The sequence below is a fragment of the Esox lucius genome, chromosome 7, assembly GCF_011004845.1.
Source record: "Esox lucius isolate fEsoLuc1 chromosome 7, fEsoLuc1.pri, whole genome shotgun sequence".
Classification (NCBI taxonomy): domain Eukaryota; kingdom Metazoa; phylum Chordata; class Actinopteri; order Esociformes; family Esocidae; genus Esox; species Esox lucius.
This window is the reverse complement of record NC_047575.1, coordinates 29251595-29272898: the sequence shown is the minus strand read 5'-3', so window position 1 is coordinate 29272898 and position 21304 is coordinate 29251595. Positions and strand designations below refer to the sequence as shown.

At 38.9% G+C, this 21304-nt stretch overlaps 1 protein-coding gene across 3 annotated transcripts; it reads left to right on the top strand.

Annotated features, from left to right (window-relative positions):
- Positions 1 to 6203: 6203 nt before the first annotated feature.
- Positions 6204 to 17425, top strand: oafb (OAF homolog b (Drosophila)). 3 transcript variants are annotated; one of them, XM_010870315.4, is made up of 5 exons: positions 6204 to 6576; positions 6876 to 6973; positions 14928 to 15062; positions 16098 to 16269; positions 16441 to 17425. In XM_010870315.4, exons 1-5 carry the CDS (start codon positions 6501 to 6503, stop codon positions 16710 to 16712), a joined length of 753 nt encoding a protein of 250 aa, XP_010868617.1. In that variant the 5' UTR covers positions 6204 to 6500; the 3' UTR covers positions 16713 to 17425. The 3 variants fall into 3 exon arrangements, with proteins under 3 accessions (XP_010868617.1, XP_019903500.1, XP_010868616.1); XM_020047941.3 differs by having other exon boundaries at positions 6487 to 6973; positions 14928 to 14990; XM_010870314.5 differs by having other exon boundaries at positions 6487 to 6973.
- Positions 17426 to 21304: the final 3879 nt, after the last annotated feature.

Here is a 21304-nt window from a genome sequence, read left to right as displayed (position 1 = left end):
TAAAGATATGCAGTCTTTTGATCAGGAACACATCCAAAGAATGCTTCTCCAACCTGCTTCTGTCAATACTACTATCAAATTTATTACAATCCTTTCACACTGGATAAGCCGTGTCTGTCCGTCATTTTGTCATAGATTTATTCACCCGTCTCTTTTGAAACCTGCTTCTGTGACCTTTGATTCTATCTGATTCTATTGTGTTCCTGTTCTCATTTGACCTTTGACCTGATGTAGAAAATGTCCAGGATCACAAATTTGGAAGGTCGGATCTGTCATGTCCAAGTACTTCCCTTTGATTTGCATTTGTTGAGAGTAAGCAGGCGCTGTTGTGACAGGCTCACTGTAACATCCCTCATTGCATTCAACCAATTTCTTTGTCCAGTCATCCCTTTACTAGCCTCCATTCTTAAATGTATTTTTTTTTAATCTTTATTGATTTTAAATAAAATCCTATTAAATCCTCTGATATACTATTGTAAAAGTGTTGTAACACTTTTTACCAGCTACAGTCAGTGACAAGAAATAAAATGAAATTGAAACACACTTTGAACATTGAAAAATTATTGATGTTAACCCCAAATTCCCAACAAACTGGTAATGCCCACCTCTAGAGATGTTTGATGGTGTTTCCATTTCAAAGAAGTAAAGCGTATGGCTGAGTCTGAGCAACCATCTTGGGAGATTCCCCATTTGTGTAATCCTCGTGTACACTCTTCTCTACACGTCTCCTTCTCTAAAGCTATTGGAGGTAAAGATCTAAGGGGAGGGACAGCTGGCTTTGTCATCCAATGGGTTTTGAGAAGGAGACAAGGAGATAGGGTGCAAGGAGCAAACAACAGAGATCTTCCCCTTGCTTTGGCCATGCACCTACCAAAAAAAAAGTTAAACTTCTATTCGAATGCAACTTCCTGTGGCTATGTCCACAAGTTACTGTGTCCAGCCAAGACGAGCAGGGTGAGGAAAAGATTCATTAACCAATCAGCACCTTCTCCCCACATTCTTTGGACTTAGTCATTAATTAATTAGCATCTACCAGTGCCATTCCTATGTGAGAAAGGTTCAATTATAATGCTTGTTGTATTTACAGTACATAATGCTTTCCATTGTATGGGGATCAGGACCACTAGATTTTATGGGAATTTCAAAGCAAAGCGGAAGTTGGGGATTAGGGACACATAGCAGGTCATATAGCAGCTAGTACTTATTGAAGGATGGATATTGCAGAGAATTCTTTATGCTGAGTCTGTGTCCATATGGTAAAAAGATCAGACAATCCAGACAGTACTGAACAACTCTTGAGTTTTCTCCCTGATCAGAAGTCATACTCCACAGTGAGCAGGAGGATAAGCTTGATGACTTGTCTTCAGCAGTTTCTCCACCCATCCGGCTAATCTTGGATTGAAGGTATGTCAGTACTCCGGGCCGCTGTGGGGTCTGTCTGTACTGAAGGGCAGCTGTAAGGCCTGTCAGTACTGAGGGCAGTTGATAGGTATGTCCATGCTGTGGGCAGATGGAAGGTCTGTCTGTACTGAAGGCAGCTGTAAGATCTGTCTTTACCATGTGCAGCTGAAAGGTCTGTCAGTACTGAGGGCAGCTGTAAGGTCTGTCACTGCTTTACTGTGGGTCGATATAAGGTCTGTCGTAGCTGTGGGTAGCAGTAAGGTCTGTCTGTTCTATGGGCCACTATAGAGATCCACTGTTTCTTAGAATCTCGCTAAATGTTAACACAATTGCTGAAAATAAAATAACTGTTAACAAAAACACAGAGAATAGCCCCAGTATTTTTCAGGGGATTCAAGCAGATTATACAACTCATTAATCTACATATTATTGTTGCCATTTAAGTGCTCACACTAAAACGTATGCCTGAGTGTGTATTACTTTAATTTATTTTTCACCTTTGTTTTACAAGAAATGTATGTTAACAAAAATGTTGACAAACAATGATGGCTTGGCAAGAGGCAAAAAGACTACTGTAAAACATAACATTGGACAGGATCTAAAATAAATGTTCTCTAGAAGTAGATACTCCACTAAACCCGTAAACTAATTGTGTGTACTACACGGTACCCATGAAGTAATTGTGTGTGTAGGGATGTGCATGACAAAGACATTCACTATTAATAATTTGTTTAATATTTTATAACAATACATTCATTTTAAATTATTGTTAAAAGCTTTTCCATCAATTATAGTTGCAAATGAAATATAAACGTCGTCAAACGCGCACTGTCTCCCATGAATTAGCGCAGAGATATATATGAATTGGTTTATAGCTAACGTGTTTGTGTCAATGTTGTCTGGCCATAAAAACAAAATACAAAATGTATTATACCATCTAGCCAGCTAATTATTTGTATATACAATCCCTTAAAAGTATACTTTCCAAACGAAACGACACTTAATATATAGACTAACAATCTATAGTTACGTTACAGTCTGCATTAAGTCCAACAAACCTACCGATGCGTTCAAGTTCCAGTGAATAAAAAAATATCCTAGGAAGCTTAATAGGAATAAATTATATAAAATGAATGAAAGCCTAAACAAAATCTGACTAGCGCGTCCATAGATTCAAGAGCTTAAAAAAAATGTAAAGAATCATTAGGCAATGTCCATATCATTATGATAATTTATTCTTGTATAGAAAAACAAGCATGTGCTCCGGGACTAGATGAGTAGGCTTACGTCGTCTGTAGACTATCAGGCCCGCAGCCGAGAAAACCCTTTCAGTCCGTACAAATTTTTCCAGAATTCGCTGGTATGCTTTCGCTATAATTTCTTGAAATTGTCCGTTAACCAGATTTGTTTAGTCTATAAATGATAATCATTACTGCCGTCAAGTGACTCATCAATCGGTAGTACAGATTTTTTTGGTAACTTTCGAAAATTAGTTGAACTTGTCCATAAATCCCATCCTTGTCGAAATGTCAACTCTTTGTTCTCACCCCAACACTGTACTCGTAAACTGACAGCGTGTAGGCTACTACTCTACTTGTAAACTAATTTAGTATTTTTAGCTGTAAACAAATTGTGTTTACTAATTGTGCATATTCTACTAAAGATATTGCAGCAGTCTGATTGTTTTTAGATGAGTATTAAGTATATGTACATTAGAAGTGGAATATGCAGATGTGCAATATAAGCAAATGCAGTGCAATTGCAATACTAGATGTACAATTAAGGCAATAGAGAGACAAAACATTAGAATTAAGTATAGTGCAGGCTACATTACAAGTGAAATAGTAAATAGTTGAGTTACAAGTAAATAGTTGAGCGGGTACAAATGGCAGTTCTAGGTAAGGTAGCATGTGCAACCTTAATGCAGAAATAGCAGCAATGAGGTCCCCAAGTACATGAACCAACAAAAATACTAGTACGATGGCAATTCTAAATGTGCAATGAAGGCAAATTGAAGGTGCAAAGTGACATATGCAACTGCAATGCAGGGACAGCAGCAGTGAGGTTTCCAAGGTAGACAAATACCTGTAAGAACTGAGTCCCGTAGTACAAAAGGAGTAGTGCAACAAGGTCCCTGAGAGGCGGGGTGTGGTATGGTTAGTGATGGGTCACAAAATAGGCAGAGTTACAGCCTGCTGGTGCGGAAACACATTTTGCTTGACCGTGACTAGATCTTAAGAATTTAGCTGTCAAATTATTTCTTGTGCTCTTCCAAAACCTTAACTTTCTGTCAAAGTACATTGGAGGACAGGATCCAGTGTACCTCTCAACAGGAACTCCTCGGTAACAGTGGGTTTTAGCAGCTAGTATTAATGTTTTACCAACCCATGTAAATTCCAGGAGCTTTTGACAGAAACAGATGCTAGTCTGTTACCTTTGTTAGCCTCATTTAGAGGTTATCAATCGTCCACTAATGGAGGGTATCACACTCATCAGGCTAACAAGGGCCGAATGGATATCTTTACTCATTTCAGTGGAATGTTCAAGCAAAGACAAGGAATGGTGAATGCTTGCTATACTTGCAAAATAATTGTAGCAATTGTCTGAAGGCTTGGTGGACAATCACAAGAATGAGCTCATGCATTAAAACCTTAACTAACCATAGAGGGAAAGAAAGTATGGTATTACGATCCAATTTTAATTGACTTTAAACATCAGTCTGGTCTAGAGCAAAGATGAGGTCATCTAGTTTTCCCACTTGGTTTCCTTTTACAGAAGCTAAAGATTCACTGGGTGGTTTTGGACCAAAACCAGAGAAAAATAAAGGATATGGTTAAAGGATATCTTCAACTTAAAATGTAACCAGACCTAGCTAAACTGGTATATGGTCTTGGATGAGTGAACAGTAACATGCTTTGAACGCTGTTTCTTGATTTAAGGCCTGGGCCATGTGAACTACTACTGCTTTCAGATTCCATATTCTGTTACTACAAACACAGCAAAATATTCCCTCTGGGACTGGTTCATAGGTATTATGAACCCTTTGTACCTACACCACAAACATATGGACGAGAGATTTTGAATGATCATTGATACCACCATAACCAATTGACCTGCTGAGCTAAGGAATATGGGAACACTGACAGACGTGTGTATTGTGCAGAATGCCCAGACTTTGTGTCTGCTCACTATATGATGGGCCCCACGTACCCTGTTCCTGTCATAAGGGGTGTGGAGGGAGGTTGGGGGTAGACAGACTGCTGATCTAACCGTCCATGTTGGTATGTCTCCTCTCTGATGGGAAGTGTATTTGTAGAGACTCCGCTGAGTCTGCGACACTAAGTAGACAAATGGGATCACCAACCAGGAATGAGAAACCCTGATGTCAGCAGAGTATAGTCCCCATTAAGGAACCGTAATCAGGTGAAGATGCAACAGTTTGTTAATTTAGCTTCTGTGAAATTAAATTATATTTGGCAATCTTGGTTCAATGGTAAAATATCACTTTTAAATGTAAAGAATCTCAATTTAAGTTTTAAGCTTTCGAAAGGTCCATTAAAAAAAATGTTGTTAAGATTTTAGTGACTAAAAGCTCAGCTATTAAATTGACAATGCGCATTGACCTTGTCTGTGCAAAGATTTATTTTCATTTAGCATTGTTTTTTGTCTCTTGCACCTCAGCTAAATTTGGGTTTGCAACCAGTCCTCTAAAAAACATGTCTACACTGTTGGGTTGTATATAAAGCAGACCTAAATGAAGAGGTTTTGTTGACATTTTCTTTTTCAGATTATGCATACAATGGAAAGTATCGGTCACTGTTATACATACAGATACAAAAAAAAATATTATAAGAGATTTGGCAACAGGCTTCTCTTTTTGGCAAGACTTATTTTCAAGGTAGTTAAAACATGTAGCAGTGTCATTATATAACTGTATCACGGAAAAACCTAAGGAAGAAAGCAAACTATGCACATTCCTACAAACGTTGTTTTTCCTTTCAATTTGTGACTGATGTCATGTAGATAACCACTAAACAACACTTACATCCTGTATACTAACGTATCAGTAAGGCAATAAGGGGTGCGGTATATGAACAGTATGCCAAAGCTAAGCTCTGAGTGCATGAACACAGCGCATAGCCATAGTATATTGGCAATATATCACATACCACTTAAATGCTCCTATAACCCAGCGCAAATAGAGCAGTAAAAAGTGATGTTATATCATAACTGTGGTGCACATTCTCATATACCACGGCTATCGGCCAATCAGCATTTAGGACTTGAAGGACCCGGTTTATTTATAAGTCTATCAATAAAAACAGGTTTAAGAAAAGCACATTGAGGTTTATACTGTATATCAAACAGATTGTTGTTCACGGGAGTTTGGTGTTATGAAATTTGACAAAGGTTTTGTAATGGTCTAATCAGATTAGCATCCTTAAGTATTTTTTCGCTGCGGTTTATGTTGGAAAACCATGGCCAAAACCTTAAACCTAAACATCTGTCCAATGTTGGGTTGAAACAATCCAGGAAATTAACTAGCCTACCTGTTTACTTGAATTTTAATGTTATAGTTACGTTCAATAAAATTGTTAACAGTCTTAGCCATTCATGTACACATTTTTATTGAGTAATTTAATGTTCCTCTAATTTTTTTTGTATGATCTGCGTGGCCAATAGGTTAATCTCAATATTTACTTTTGAAAAATGTAGCATTTTGGTCAAACAGATCAGTGGTCATTATAATTAAACAGATACTTTATAGAATGTTTGCTGCACGCCCACCAATGACGTGACATGTATCGTTGTGCAAAATGTTAGATCAATGGGTAATTTAAGTGGTAATGTATTCCGCAACATTTGTCTTTGGCGCCTCTTGGGTAGCATTGTTTGGAGCGTGATAGGCCGTTTTCTTTTTTTATTGCTTTGAGAGTCTGCAATTGTCCTCATGCAAGCTACATTGCAGCAGCAAGCTTTGAGTCGTCGGAGGAAGTGACGGGGACGGGTAGCAAACTTACCAGAGAGGGATTTAACTTTTCATCAACAAGCATCGTGGTATAATTGAAATGGTCTGAAAGAAGATACATTTTACAGTAATGGTTGTGCCCAAAGAACGATACCCTCACAAAATGCAGAGGACATCAGAAAGGCTGGATTTGAACACTCCCTGCGGTATGGTAGCCCACCCACCTTTGCAGAGATTTTACGATAGGGATTTCAGTCTGTAATAGATTGAACTTTATGCAGCATTTTTGGGACTTTTTACAGACTTGCCAATTAAAGATAATTTAAACCTAGAGTAGTCAACACATTTATTAGTTGAAGTTCCATCAGTTTGGGAATGTATGCGAGGGAGATTTCTTCCGTGGCACCAGTTCTGAGTTGTCTACTAATGATAAGTGTTTTTGGGACGCTCGGGATTTGTTCAGTATTAAAAGTACGAGTGCGTTTAAGTGATGGACTAATTGCAGAGGAGATTTTGGAAGCCAACAGTGAGAAGGATACCATAACAGTCGAGTACAAGCAAGGAGATGGTACTCATAATACGGTGGTGTTTGATTTCAAACGGGTGAGTTAAATCAATATTGTGTACACTCTCACTCTTTCACACACTATCAGGCGGCCAACTATGGCTTTGACATCATTTCCAGGCCTACCGCCTTCTGTTAAGTCTTCGGTTTCTCAATTAGGAATTATGGTTTACCTTGTATTCCAACATTGCATTGATTAATGAACTCTCCCCATTACAAACACAATAAAACATTTATTAAATTGACGAGAAATTAGGATAACTGTAGCCTTTACATAACTGAATGAGTAGATATTTTATCTGCAATTGAAAAACGTAGTTATACGTACATATGACTGGAGCAAACGACGCTTTTCTGTGTTTGCATTGTGTAGCGGCCTTTATGGGCAGGGGAAACGGCAACTTTCTGAGTCCGTATTATGCCCTCTCTCTCGCCATGCATTTCCTTCAAATTCTTATAGCAGAATTTCACATTGATATTAGATGGTTCCTCAAAATGAACTAAGTCTGTGGGCCAAAAGAAACACAGATAGGGACATTTAGGGCTAAATTCCTTCCTCAAAGGCACAATTAACAACAGTTGTAAATAAGGAGCACTCAAGTGAGATCCTCACCGTGTGTGTCCAACCTGATCTCAGGGGACTACATACACTGTTTTACGTAAATACATGGCACTCGATTTCGTATATGTTAAAGGGGCCTTATGCAACTTAACGACACCTATTGGCAGTGAGTTGTATATCGGTTCTATAACTCCATTAGGATCTGATTAGGATTCTTCCGAGCAATATTCGCTTATGTGTAAGGTTTAGTCAAACAACCCTCAAAGCATGTTAAAAAAAAATAATACATATTGCTGATAACACCAGGTTGTAACACTATTTTCCAGCAAGAAATGGAATCAAGGAGTGTCTGCTCGGACACAACTTCGCTCATTAGCTTATTTTCTCAACCAAAGACTTGGGAGAAACTTTCCCAAAATGTATCTGCGCTCATACAAATAGAATAAACAAGAACACTTAATTATTTTCTATGTGGTATTATTGTTTCGCCGTCATCATGAAGTAATGTACACATAGATTTCCTTGACTATCTAGCCAACTAGCTAAATGAGACAATGTAACCTACTTGTCAAGTTGAAAGGTAGCCAACTCTGCATCACTGTTCACCCAAACTTCAGCTCTAGCCATCAAATGCAAAATGTACCCTCTTTTGTCTTGTGCTCGCGTTCCTTCCATATATTGTTGTTTCTGGAGCATTCAGTGTTGGCTGTATGAACCCAAACAAGGCTTGTCATTGGCCTTCACCTCACACACCTTCAAAGAAGTACACGCCTCCAAACGTCCCGGCCTTCTAGTTTTACTTGCAACCATGGCACTGGGCATAGTGTCAGTCCTGATACTCTGCCAGTGACTGTTTTTTTAAGGTTAACTGATGGTATGTAACGGTTATTATCGGATATTTTAAATGTTAAAAGCTGCATAAGGCACCTTTAAGTTACGTTAGGTTACATTACAATGCGCTCCCAAAACGTGTACTACATTATGATTTGGCTAAAACATAACATGTTACTAACGCAATTAAAACGTATATGTTACGAACACCAGACAAACATATCATGTTTCGAACAGTACAAAAACATATATGTTACAAATTTGCACAAAACATCCAAGCCGTGTTTCAAACCAGTAACATTTGGCTCTGAAGGCAGGTGCCCTACCCTTTGCTCCAAACAGGGATTATAGGTTTCCAGGGACAAGTAATGGCCTTACCAAGGTCACTACAATATGTAATACATGCATTTTAATGTTACAGTTAGATTAACGTTAGGCATCACAGCACTGGGGTTAAGGTTAGAGTTTGGGTTAAGGTTAGGTATCACAGTGCTGGCGTTACGGTTAGGGATAAGGTTTGGGTTAGGGTAAGAAAGCAAATCATTTGTAACATATTGATGTTGTAACACCACTACTCGATGCCTCTATCAGGAAGTTCCTATTTAGCGCAGTGGGTAGAGCACCCGTCTGTGGAGCGAAAGGACCTGGATTTGAAATTATTTGATATTATTATATTCTAATAGTTACATTTTGTACTTGTGTGTATTGCATTTCACATTACATTGCAAATTAAAGTAATTTAGCTGACACTCTTATCCAGAGCGATGCACAGTTATTGCATACATTTTAAGAACCTAGAATGGACAACCGCACAACTCAGTACGTACACAATTTTACACAATTAATTAGTTATCTGCAAAAGTTAAGGCTAGAAAGAAGACAGTGATTGAGTAGTTTTAGATTATCTTTGAAACAAAGTTTTTGATGTTTTCTGAAAATAGACAGATTCTCTGCTATCCTAGCCTCAACGGAAGGCTGGTTTGAAGGTTCAACACAATGCCGGTTGACACATTCTGGTTTGAGATATAGTGGGCCAGATGTGAGATGACATGCTGATTCCTGTGTGTGGTGTGGACTTTGCATTTTATCTACAAATGTTGTGGAGCGTGAACCTGCAGGAGAAGTCACCACCTTGATTTATGAGAAGAAAGACAAGGTGTTGTCTAGAGTTATGCCACGGTTCTTGGCAATCTAGTGCACATTTTGGAGTTCTTAACATTAATATACATGTCTTGGAGTAGACAGGCCTTCCTGGGGAAGAGTTGCTCCATCTTGTCTAGGTTGAGCTTGAGACAGAGTGCCGAGATCCAGGCAGAGATGTCAGCAGGGCATGCAGAGATGTCGCCACCTGGGTGTTAGAAGGGGAGAAAAACATATGAGAAAAACAATCATAGCAATGATAGGAGAGACCATGTGGGGATATGACAGAGCCAATGAAAGATTAGTCTTATACTATTTGTAAGAGAAATCCAAGATGTATTGATTTTGACAACCAAAAAGTTGAGCAAATTTAGTGGGGACTCCTTATTCAGGAAAAATGGGGCAAATCCCTACCAGTTATTCTGGCATTTATTTGTGTGGCCTTCTTATACACTGCTCAAAAAGATTAAGGAAACACTTAAATCACACATCGGGTCTCGATGAATGAAATATATTAAATATATCAGATTTTTACTGTACATTGTGTAATTGGTTGAGAACAAAGTGATGTAACAATGGTCAATGGAAGCCTAAATCGCCAACCAATTGAGGACTGGATTCAAAATCACACCTAAAATCCAAGTAAACAATTGAAATCACAGGCTGTTTCAACTTGTGTGAATTTCATCACGGCAACTCATAATGTGACTTAGTAGTGTGTATGGCCCCCACGTGCCTGTATGCAATCCCGACAACATCTGAGCATGCTCCTGATGAGATGACGGATGGTGTCCTGGGGGATCTCATCCCAGACCTGGATCAGGGCATGAATGAGCTCCTGTACAGTCTGTGGCGCTACTTGGTGGCGTCGGATGCACCAATACATTATGTCCCAAAGGTTCCCAATTGGATTAAGATTTGGGAATGGGAGGGCCAGTCAATGGCATCAGTGCCTTCGTCATCCAGGAACTACCTAAACACTCTGGCCACATGAGGCTGGAAATTGTCCTTCACCAGGAGGAACCCAGGGCCCACTGCACCAGCATAAGGTCTGACAATGGGTCTGAGGATTTCATCCCGGTACCTAACAGCAGTTTGTTGGCTAGCACGTGGAGGTCTGTGCAACCCTCCACGGATAAGCCTCCCCAGACCATCACTGACCCACTGCCAAACCGGTCATGCTGGATGTTGCAGGCAGCATAACATTTACCACGGCATCTCCAGACATCTGTCACATGCTCAGTGTGAATCTGCTTTTATCTGTGAAGAGAATGGGGTGCCAGTGGCGTACTTGACAATTCTGGTGTTCTCTGGCGAATACTGGGCTGTGAGCACAGGTCCTACTAGAGGATGTTGGGCCCTCTTGGCACCCTCATGGAGTCTGTTTCTGACAGTTTGGCCATCTCCTGGTATCTCCTCCATGTTCTTGAGACTGCAAACCTTGCGATGACATGTATGGATGTGCCATCATGGAGAAGCTGGACTACCTGTCCAATCTGAATGGGCTTCAGATGCCGCCTTATGGTACCAGTAGCAAAACACAAAACTAGAGAAGAATCAGTCAGGAAGGATAAGGAGAGAGCAATTGTTTGTGGCCACCACCAGCAAAACCATTCCCTTTTCGGGAGGTTGTCCTGCTGTTGCCTCTCCAGTGCACCTGTTGTCACTTTCATTTGCACCAAAACAGGTGGCACTGCTTCACAATCGCTAATGCTTTCTAAGTGGACAGACAGATATCCTTGAAGTTTAATTGACTAGGTGTTTTACTGTGATGATTACATGTTCCCTTTATTTTTAAGAGATCTATGTTAATAGCTAAAGACAATATCTCTATTTTGTTAATAGCAGTATATTTGCTCTCTTTCCCTTCACATTATTGGTTTGGTTCATTTAATTTCAGTAAATGGCCACATAGTATTATTTATAATTTCAGTAAATAACTTTTAGTATTTATTAGGATCCCCTTTAGCTTCTACCAAAGGCACCAGCTACTCCTCCTAGTATCAACACAAAACATCAAAATAATAGTGTGTGTGACTTTTTTCTATGAGGATAATGTAAATATGAGGGGCCATGGCATAATCTCTTCCCATTCAACATTATGGCTTAAATTCCAGTAAATTAGCCTGAACTGTGTCGCTGCCAGAACAGGCTTGTGGTCCGGCAACTCCACGGCTTTGCTGCCAACCAAGCTTTATGTCTGGCCTTTTTGTCCCTGTTATAGTGCATTTTATGTATGTGTGCAGTGGCTTAGCTGGCTTGCATTAAAAAAAGTCATGTTTCCCTGTCCAAGAATTACATGTTAACATTGCCACTGATCAAATAAAATCCACAATACCTTAATTATTTAAACAGAAGGTTAAGTCAATAATACATATTTTCTCTGTGTTAAGAGTGTCACTGTTGACGACTGTGGAAGGTTCTCATGTAAAAATTCTCATACATAATTTGATGTTTTCAGATGGAGAGCCAATTGCAGCACCATATGTGAATGTTTAGAGATTAGTTCTCAACTGGAGTGTCAAATGACCATCCAGAATTACTGAGTATTGACGAGACTTTCCAGTGTTGATGACCATCAGTAGTTGAACTATTGCAACCCCAACCCTCAAACTCCTAATCTTGCGTGTGTTTGTGGAATTCCATCTGTACTCCGATTGTGTTCTAGGGCAGTGGTTCCCAACCAGGGGTACTAGGACCACTGGGAGTACTTGGCCTCTCCACTGGGGATTCTTGAAAACGCTCATGACACCATAGGTTTACTAGTGAAATTCACATGTGGGGGAACAAAAATCTGTCTGTGGTACAATAAATGAAAAAGTTTGGTAACCACTGTGAGGAGTCAACTACTGTACGCATCCATCCCAAACCCTCACCTCCGGCTTTAGGCTGCCACATGGAAACTTCTTGGATTTTAGTTTTCCTTTCTTGAGCATCCATTGCAGTGTCGTTAATGGTAAAGTGCAGTCACTTAAAAAAACTACTTTTTTCATCGGATAGTGATTTTATCAGTGTTGGTGATCAGTTAACTGTTTTAATATAATACAATGCATCTGTAGTAGAGTACTTTGCTCAGAGATTTCAGTGACGAAACAATGATTTCTTTCATAATCTGGTGGTGGTATCCTCAAGGTCAAATCCCTTCTAGCTTGTCGCTCAACCCTTAAATCATGTTACACTTTCGCTATCCATTGAAGTAGTGGTCATTCTAGTCAGTAGACAGTCACGAGTCGTCCTTTGGAATGGTTATGTAGCCTGCATCTTGACCTTAAGAAACCTGCCGGAAGTCTAGTCATACACTGGACTGCTGCTGTCCCCTCCCCCACTCTGTGTACCTCCTCTGCTTTTGGTTGTTTTGCCCCCATGATGGAGGAAGTCCCTCCTCCTTGTCTTTGTTAACCCGACCCTTCCAGTTCACCTAACCTTATTATGTGCATGTCCACCATGAGGACCAGAGTGTTGTTTAAATCGTGGTACTTTGTTTACTGAGACGGCATTCAGCCCAACAGGAAGGGTAAACAGAGGAATGGACTTGTCTTCCTTTGTCTGCTCAGTCAACTGGGAGGTTGCCTCAGCTCTGAGTTTTACTGGGGGATTCAACTATGAGTATATTTCTATGCACAATCATTGTGACATTAACCTGATTATAAAATATGGCACTTTTTAATTAAAAAAAAAACCTATCTTTTTCACAATTAAATAATTAGTGAAATAAACCTAAATGGATAAAAACACCAAGTTAAAAAAATAATATTATTATTTAGAAATTATCCAGATATAAGGGAGGGACTGGGAAAAGGGAAATTTGTCCATTTGCTTGTAAGGTCCAAAGGAGATTTGGCTTCCATAATCAACATCACTTTGGTCATGCTATATTTTAATGTCCTTTTTAAGGTCAACAGCTTCAGGAACTTGCACTTTAGCACCCTACACAAGGAAACTGAGCTGCAAGTGGATTTTTCAGCAAGTCAATAACTCCAAGCACACACCAAACTCTACAAATTATCGATTTAACCAAAAAAAATCTACTTTTTCCAGTGGCAATCTTCTGTCAGGACATAAAGCGGAAGTCTACAAGCACAAAAAGAAGATATCAAAGATCTGCAAATACTCTATATCAAGGCCCTCTCATGCTATGACTATATATGGAATACCTTTCCAAGTGTGTTCTCCATCATGAAACATTTTATAAAATGTACAATTCCTGAGTTGAACATTGAACCCAAAAGTGTCTGGAATCAATGGTTCTTCCAGGAAACAAAAAAAGGGATATCCTACAGGCACAGCTAAAAAGCCCTTTTGGAACATTCTTCTCAGTATGTATCATTATCTTTGCAAGGTGATGTATTAATGAAAATAATGATGAAATAATTTCCCATTTTTATGATAATGCAGTATAAAGCAATGTAGCTCAATATTTGTAGTGTTATTACAGTATTGTTTTGCTTATCTATATCAGGTGTGCCAATAATGTTATACTTGCATTCAGTGGCGAACCATGGCTATTGGACCTAGGCCTTCTGTGGGGGGATTTCTTTTTTTTTTTAAACACTGTATCGAACTGAATAATCTAGAAAAATCACAATCACAGCATCACTAATTTATTTAATGCGCTCAATTTAAAATCCCTGACGCATGAGAAAAAAAATATTTGACACTAATCTTTAGTTTACCTTCTCTCACATAATGTGGCTTTCACTTTGGTCAGCAAGATCCCAATAGCCAACTGGATTAGACTAGCAGCAGTACCCACCAGTGCCACAAGTTCAACACACAAGTTAAATGTTAGCTATTCACTCTGTTAGTGTCCAGATCCTGAAGGCCTAGCTTGACTTTGTCTACCCAGAGACCACCAAATACAATTTCTGATTGGATATTCATTTCTCTTTGGTTTTAACTCTTTCCAACACAAAATGAAGAAATATAATAAGACCATTGAAATGAAGACAAAGATTAAATAACTACAAAAGTAATAAAATAATATAAAATGATAATATATCCAAAATATATAAATTTGTATCAATCCTTAGGCCTTCCCTGAAGGCTCTGAATGTTCCCCACTGGTAACATGATGTTACTCTTGTAGTAACTTTGTAATAACAGTATTGCACTTGAATGAGTTGGTATTTCAATCCCATTTGTTTAAGCTTTGTTACATTTATTGCTGAAATGGATGCAGCTGTGAACAAGCAATGCCAATTTTGTGATTTAAGTGGATAATTGAACATTATAACAACCAGACTTCCTGTATGTGAAATTTCTCACAGGACAAATACAGGACTACAATATCTTCAAAGCTTTCTAACTAGCTGGCGAAACTAGTTAGACCAGCCTAGCTAGCATTGTGTACTGTTGATACAATTGTAGGTAGTTTAGCAACAACCTAGCTAGCTTTGACGGTTAGTATACTAAAATATTCTAGCCTGTTTATATTTTATATTTCTCCAATCTTTTTTCAGGATGTGAGGATCGTCCGAGCTTTGATCCTGGGGGAGCCAGAGCGTGGCCAGACCCAGTACCAGGTGCTGTGCTTCGTCTCGCGCCTAAATCACCACGAGATCATTCCCACGGAATCCATGGTCCACCTTAGACAGGTGCACGTTTATAACAAAATACCTCCTTCCTTCATAATCAGGGCCTTTACTTCCATCTATTGCGTAGGGAGAGGTAGTGTACGTAAAGTACCAATGGTATTATAAAAGATGTGTCATAATAATGTAATTAGGGCTGTGTGATAACGGGACAGATACAACAGTGTGCCCTCTATGCATCTCAATGCAACAACATGACAGAGTGAGGAACTGGGTATAGTGTTTTTTCGTTTGCTAATCAGTCAAATTTAAACAGCCTTAAAATACTGATTAGTATGTATAGCTTTAAGACTGTTAAGGGCCAACCATCCAGCTTTGGAGTTGGTATTACGTTAATTTGCTTTTGAGAGGAACTGGCTAAAGCTCTGGGAAGTGTACAGTAATTGTACTATGTTAATGATGTTCTAACTTAAATGATCTCAAAACTACACAAAGAGACATAAAAATTCAGTCCATCTGACTCTGAATAAGTAGAAAAATTACCTAAATATCAAAATCTCTAATATTGCTTATAACTGCTTGACTTTCAGAGGAGATTCCCTTTTTAAAATGTTTTTCTACCCAATTGTCCTGATATTCAATTTTTGTCCTTAAGGCTCTAGCTCATTGTTTCAACTCCCAGTGGACTTGGGACAATCAATATTGAGATAAGCACATCCAGTGCTGTTCTGGTTCTTATCATGCTGCTCGCTCAAACAAGAAGTCAAGACCGCAATCCTTATGTACCAGATGGAAAGCACTCTCCAATCTTCTATCATTGTGGCATCCACTCCACCACAAATAATCAAAACAATCAAGGCCCTTCAAATGAAAATTATTATTAACCATGCTTTTTTTTTTAAGTCTACTTTTGTGTTGAAGGCCCATAGTGTTGAAATCTTGTTAGAGTTGTCTAATTTCATTGCACTTGTTGCACAATTTACACATAAAACTAACGGAGGTTTCTTCCATTACTCATTTATTTTACGAGAAATATTAATCCTCATTAGAATTTTGTCATGTTTTAAAATTACACTGTTCTGTGTTGGGGTTCTACAGAAGAACCCCCACTTGGTCCGCACAGCGGAAGAGAGGCGTGGCCTGGAACACCTCCACATGGACATGGCGGTGAATGTGAGTCATGCAGGGCACCTCAACACCCTCATCCACAATGTGTGTCAGGGGGCCCACGAGGGTTTTTATATCCGCAAATCCGACTGGCTGGATAAAGGTACGTTTGGCTTCCATTCAGATACTATTTTAGTGGTATTTGGCTATGTCAAAGGGACATCTTTATTTTAGTCTACACCTTTGGACACCTATTTCAGCCAGAGTTCATTACCATACAGTTCAACAGACATTCCTTGACTGAAAGTTAACATTCAAATCTCTCCCGGTATAGAGACCACTGAATTCGAGCCCCTGCTCCAGATAGCAGATGCCATTGGTCTGCGTCGATGCCCCTCCACTCTGGATCTGTGGCAACCCTGCATGTGCAGCTATCGCCTGCATCTAGAGTGGATTCCCTGCCTACTTAAATACTGCCACAGCCGCCGGGACACAGCGGGAAGGGCCAACCCATACAAGTGTGGAATCAGGAGCTGTAGCCAGGGCTACCGCTTTGACTACCATGTCCCCCATAGACTGCTCTGCCCATGGGACGAGGAGACATAAAGCAGTCGGTTTTTACTTCTGGTCTTTTCGTGGAAGGTGTTCAATCTAGTGTCCATGTGTAGAATGAGCACGGCAGGAAATTAACATAAGAGGCCTTATTGTGAGGAAACTGACCCTTAAGTGTAACCATGGAGTTAGACACGGCACCGTGATGCTTTTGGACAGTCTGCACAGTGTGTTTGGGTTCAACCAGACAATAGTGTATATACTGTAACAGTACAGCTAGACAGGGTTTAATGTTGGGCATTGTTACAATGTTATTGTATGCCCATGATCCCTTAGATAGATTAGCATGAGATTGTCAACTTCCTTTCAATCGCCAACCTGAAAAGGCTGGTGGTGTGAAATGTTCATCAGGCAGCTAACATGTTGGAATTCTTTATTTCCGTCTTGTTAAGATTTGTTTTTGTTTCTCTTTGATTCACAAGATTTTTCTCAGGTTTACTATCTTAATGATGTTGGATTGAATAAAGAATGTAGTGGACTGAACTTTCTGTATCCTTTATGGGCTCTTATATATTTATTTGAAGTGCCAGTCAATAGCTTATACTAGAGATTGCTGTTCTGCATGTCATTGTTGCTGTATGCTAATTGCTTGTGTTATGTATTGCCTCAAATATCTGTGATCGGGGAGCTTTTATCAATAAATGTGATCTATTGTGCATATGCACCAAAAGAAAATCTAAACCTGATGTTATTTACAATAAAACCATGTAAACCATTAGGTGATGGTAAGTGCCTTAATGTTTCACTTTGTTGTATAATTTTAATGTAATGTTTTAAAAAGAAAATAAGTTAATATCGTGCAATGTTTTCTAAAATGTGTTTAACTTTTAAATTCATACTTGCCTCCACACATGCTTCTTCCATTGGTTATCATATTACAAAGCTCATTTGGTTTGTGGAAATGTTAACACAGTGAATCACTGTGTTAACAGTTAAAAACGTGCTTTGAAAAACATTTTCAATCCTTCTAACCAACAAGTTTGACTGCCCTCTGGTGACGGCTGGACTGAAGGTTCTTTAATAAAAGCGCAATTCACTCGATTTGCTTACGAAGGCATGTTCTGGTCTACATACAGAAATACACATTATATTAAGTCCTTCGTACATCAGCAGTTATCAGAAAGTGTGTGTATATGGATACCCAGCTTAAAACCCCAAAGAGTAAGCAACAACAAGAATTCGAATCAGAACTATGATGTGTGCCTAAAAACAACTCTTAGCCGCTCTGGAAATAACCCTACCATGTTGTAACACTTACATTTACTTGACTAGTTGTTGCAGCAACTAAGGGATGGGATAACGGACTGTACAGTACTGTCTGTTTCCTAAATACTGCTTCCTTTCCTACCTATATACTGGGTATTCAGACCCTTGACCGATTCTAAAGTTTTATTGAAATACAAATAGTACATAGACATTTTGTAGTTTGACATTTTATTTGAAATCGCTGACACAAAATCAATGACTGTAAGGTGACATTGGTTTTATGTTTAGAAAAAATACACTGATCCAAAGAATTAAATCTCGATGAATTAAATATATTTAAGATCAAAATCTTTACAAAATGATGCAACACTGGTCAAATGGAAACCAAAATCACCAACCGATTGAGGGCCGGATTCAAACTCACAATGAAAATCAAAGTAAAGGCTGTTCCAACGTGCGTGAATTCAGGGGTGCTCCGATGCATAACATCACAGGGGTCCTCAATGGGATGCCAAATATGGTGTTCTCTGGCAAATGCCAGTTGAGCTGCATGGTGCCGGGCTGTGAGCACAGGTCCCACTAGAGGATGTCGGGCCCTCATCCTAGCTTCATGGAGTCTATTTCTGACAGTTTGGTCAGACAAATGCACACCAGTAGCCTGCTGGAGGTCATTTTGTAGGGCTCTGGCAGTGCTCCTCCTGTTCCTTCTCGCACAAAGGAGCAGATACTGGTCCTGCTGCTGGATTGATGCCCTTCTACGGCCCTGTCCAGCTCTCCTAATGTAACGGCCCGTCTCCTGGTATCTCTTCCATGCTCTTGAGACTGTACTGGGAGGCACAGCAAACCTTCTTGAGACAGCACGTATGGAGCTGGAAAGCCTGTGCACTCTGAATGGGCTGCAAGTACCACCTCATGCTATCAGTAGTGACAAGGACACTAGCAAAATGCAAAACTAGAGAATAATCAGTCAGGAAGAATAAGGAGAGAACAATTGTCTGTGGGTACCACATGCAAAACCATTCCCTTTTTGGGGGTTGTCTTGCTGTTGCCCCTCCAGTGTACCTGTTGTCACTTTCATTTGCACCAAAATAGGTGATATTGATTCGCAATCGCTTATGCATCCTAACTGAACAGATTGATATCCCAGAAGTTAACTGACTTACTGTGATGATTTACATTTTGCCTTAATTTGTTTCAGCAGTGTACATTTCACTGCAATAACATATTTAAGTGTTTAGATAAGTATGTACCAGCTTTGCCATGTCTCATCTAACCACAAAACTGTTTCTCACATTGCAGCTGGGTCAGTCTCATGCTTTCAGTGTAAAAAATGAATGTAATTTCATTGTAATTTACTTAAAATCTTACATGTACTTTTTTGTATTTCACATAACTTAGACATAAAACCTTCACTTAACAATAGTCCTGTAAAATAACTGGAAAAGTCTTTTTATGAGGAAACACAAGAATTATCAATTATCCATATCCCAGCATGCTTCTGCAGTATTTCATTTAGTTCATGTTTATGTTTGTTGGAATTGGTAAGAATGGTGACAGAACTTTGTTTTTGTGTCATCTTGTTATTTATGTACAGTGTTAATCTTTGGAATGTTTTTGGGGATTGTGGTTGTGTTTGGATGCCAACCACAGAAATGAAGACGATTCTGTTTGGTTTGCTTCGCTGCTTTATAACATGTTCTGTGATTTCTGACAAAGCAGAGCTTTACATATTTCTGCTTACCTTGTGCCTGGTAGACATTTGTATGTAGTCTAAATAGTAATAACTGATGTATAAACACAATTAACTTGAAAGATGAAACATATATAAAAGCGATAAATGAAAGCAACAAAAGGGAGAATTTGGGAGAGAAAATTGGTTTTTGCTGTGAAATTACAGGAATTTACTTAATTTATATTATTTATAAGTAAATTACATTTAGATAAAAATTCTACTGATTATTAATGTATTTTGTTTTACAATATAAATCGGCATCCCAGCTGCCAGAAATGTACTGTAAATGTACAGATTTGTTTTTTTACAGTGTGACAACATTTTTCTTGTCTCCTCTGTGGCATCTCTCACAATTCTCCTTGTTTGTGTGCTTTGTTTTGGCTGTGTCTGGGTGGTGTGATGCATCTTCCACTTCCTGACCTTCTATGTGTATCTGTTTGTGCACATGTCATGTGTGTTTATCTTGAAGGATCATATCCAGTGGCATTTAAGATGAAATACTGTTTCAACAAGCAAACCAAAGAGAAAGGAAAGGCAGCTGTTTACTTAGTACTCACTGCCATTTTCCCTCTGGACATATATGTACTCCTGATGTTTCTTAACTCCAGCCAACTTACTTTTCATTAAGAAATATTGTATCTAATGCTTTGGAAATTATTTTGTACCCTTACCTGACTGATATCTTTCAACAATGAGATCCCTCATATGCTTTGGAAGCTCTCTGCGGACCATGGCTTTTGCTCTGAAATGCTACTAAGAAAATGTCAGGAAAATCCTACAGGAACAGCTGAACATTGTTTGTGATTAATCAGTCACTTAAATGATGGCAGGTGTGTAATGACTTCTATTTAACATGAGTTTGAATGTGATGTTGAATGTTAATTCTGAACACAGCCGCATCCCCAGTTATAAGAGGGTGTGTACACATTTTAAATTGAATTGTTCATGTTATAGGTCACATTAAAAGTTGAAAAAGTTCTGTCATGATTTATCCTTGTCTCATTCTTTTACATCACAAGAACCTGGCATTTTAACAGGGGTGTGTAGACTTTTTATATCCACTATATGTACCAGATTTAGGAAAACGATTAGATGGAAAACAATCGTCAGCTAGTGGTGACAAAGTCAGACAGACTACTACAGGTTGGTCCACAGTGTTAAAAGTGAAACCAAAAGGGTTATGGATTGGATAAAGGGTTTGACCCTGCATTTTAGACTATGAGGACATTTGTTTTAAGAGTTACTTTGTAAATGAACAACTGATCAAAAGCACACAAAGGGCCAACGTCCATTCCTTAGAGGCTTGATTTCCTAAAGGGTCTTTGAAGGACTAAAGGATGTTTTGTGAAGGACTTTTTTCCTTTGCTTACTCACATAGTGCAGTTACAAACTATTGGCTATTTGAGTTATTGAACTATGCATTGAAATAACCCATTAGATCACTAACTATTGTCAAATTATTGGACTACACCCATTTAACCTTTAGTTTTGAGGAAGCTCCGCCATTCCCATTAGCACTGTTGACTGGCCAGTACCTAAGATACAGTATTTCATAGGTGTAATAAGAATTATAGATCTAGATTAACATTCATTGCATCTTCTGCAGTGGAAATTAGCCTGTATATGCCCTTTCTATTGAACTACTGCG

What these genes read in the sequence shown, in the direction of transcription:
- oafb (XM_010870314.5), top strand. Translation starts at nt 6,746, where the DNA reads ATGTATGCGAGGGAGATTTCTTCCGTGGCACCAGTTCTGAGTTGTCTA. An exon ending in TGGTGTTTGATTTCAAACGG is followed by an intron (nt 6,974 to 14,927) that starts GTGAGTTAAATC and finishes ATCTTTTTTCAG; the next exon opens with GATGTGAGGATCGTCCGAGC. An exon ending in ATCCGACTGGCTGGATAAAG is followed by an intron (nt 16,270 to 16,440) that starts GTACGTTTGGCT and finishes CTCCCGGTATAG; the next exon opens with AGACCACTGAATTCGAGCCC.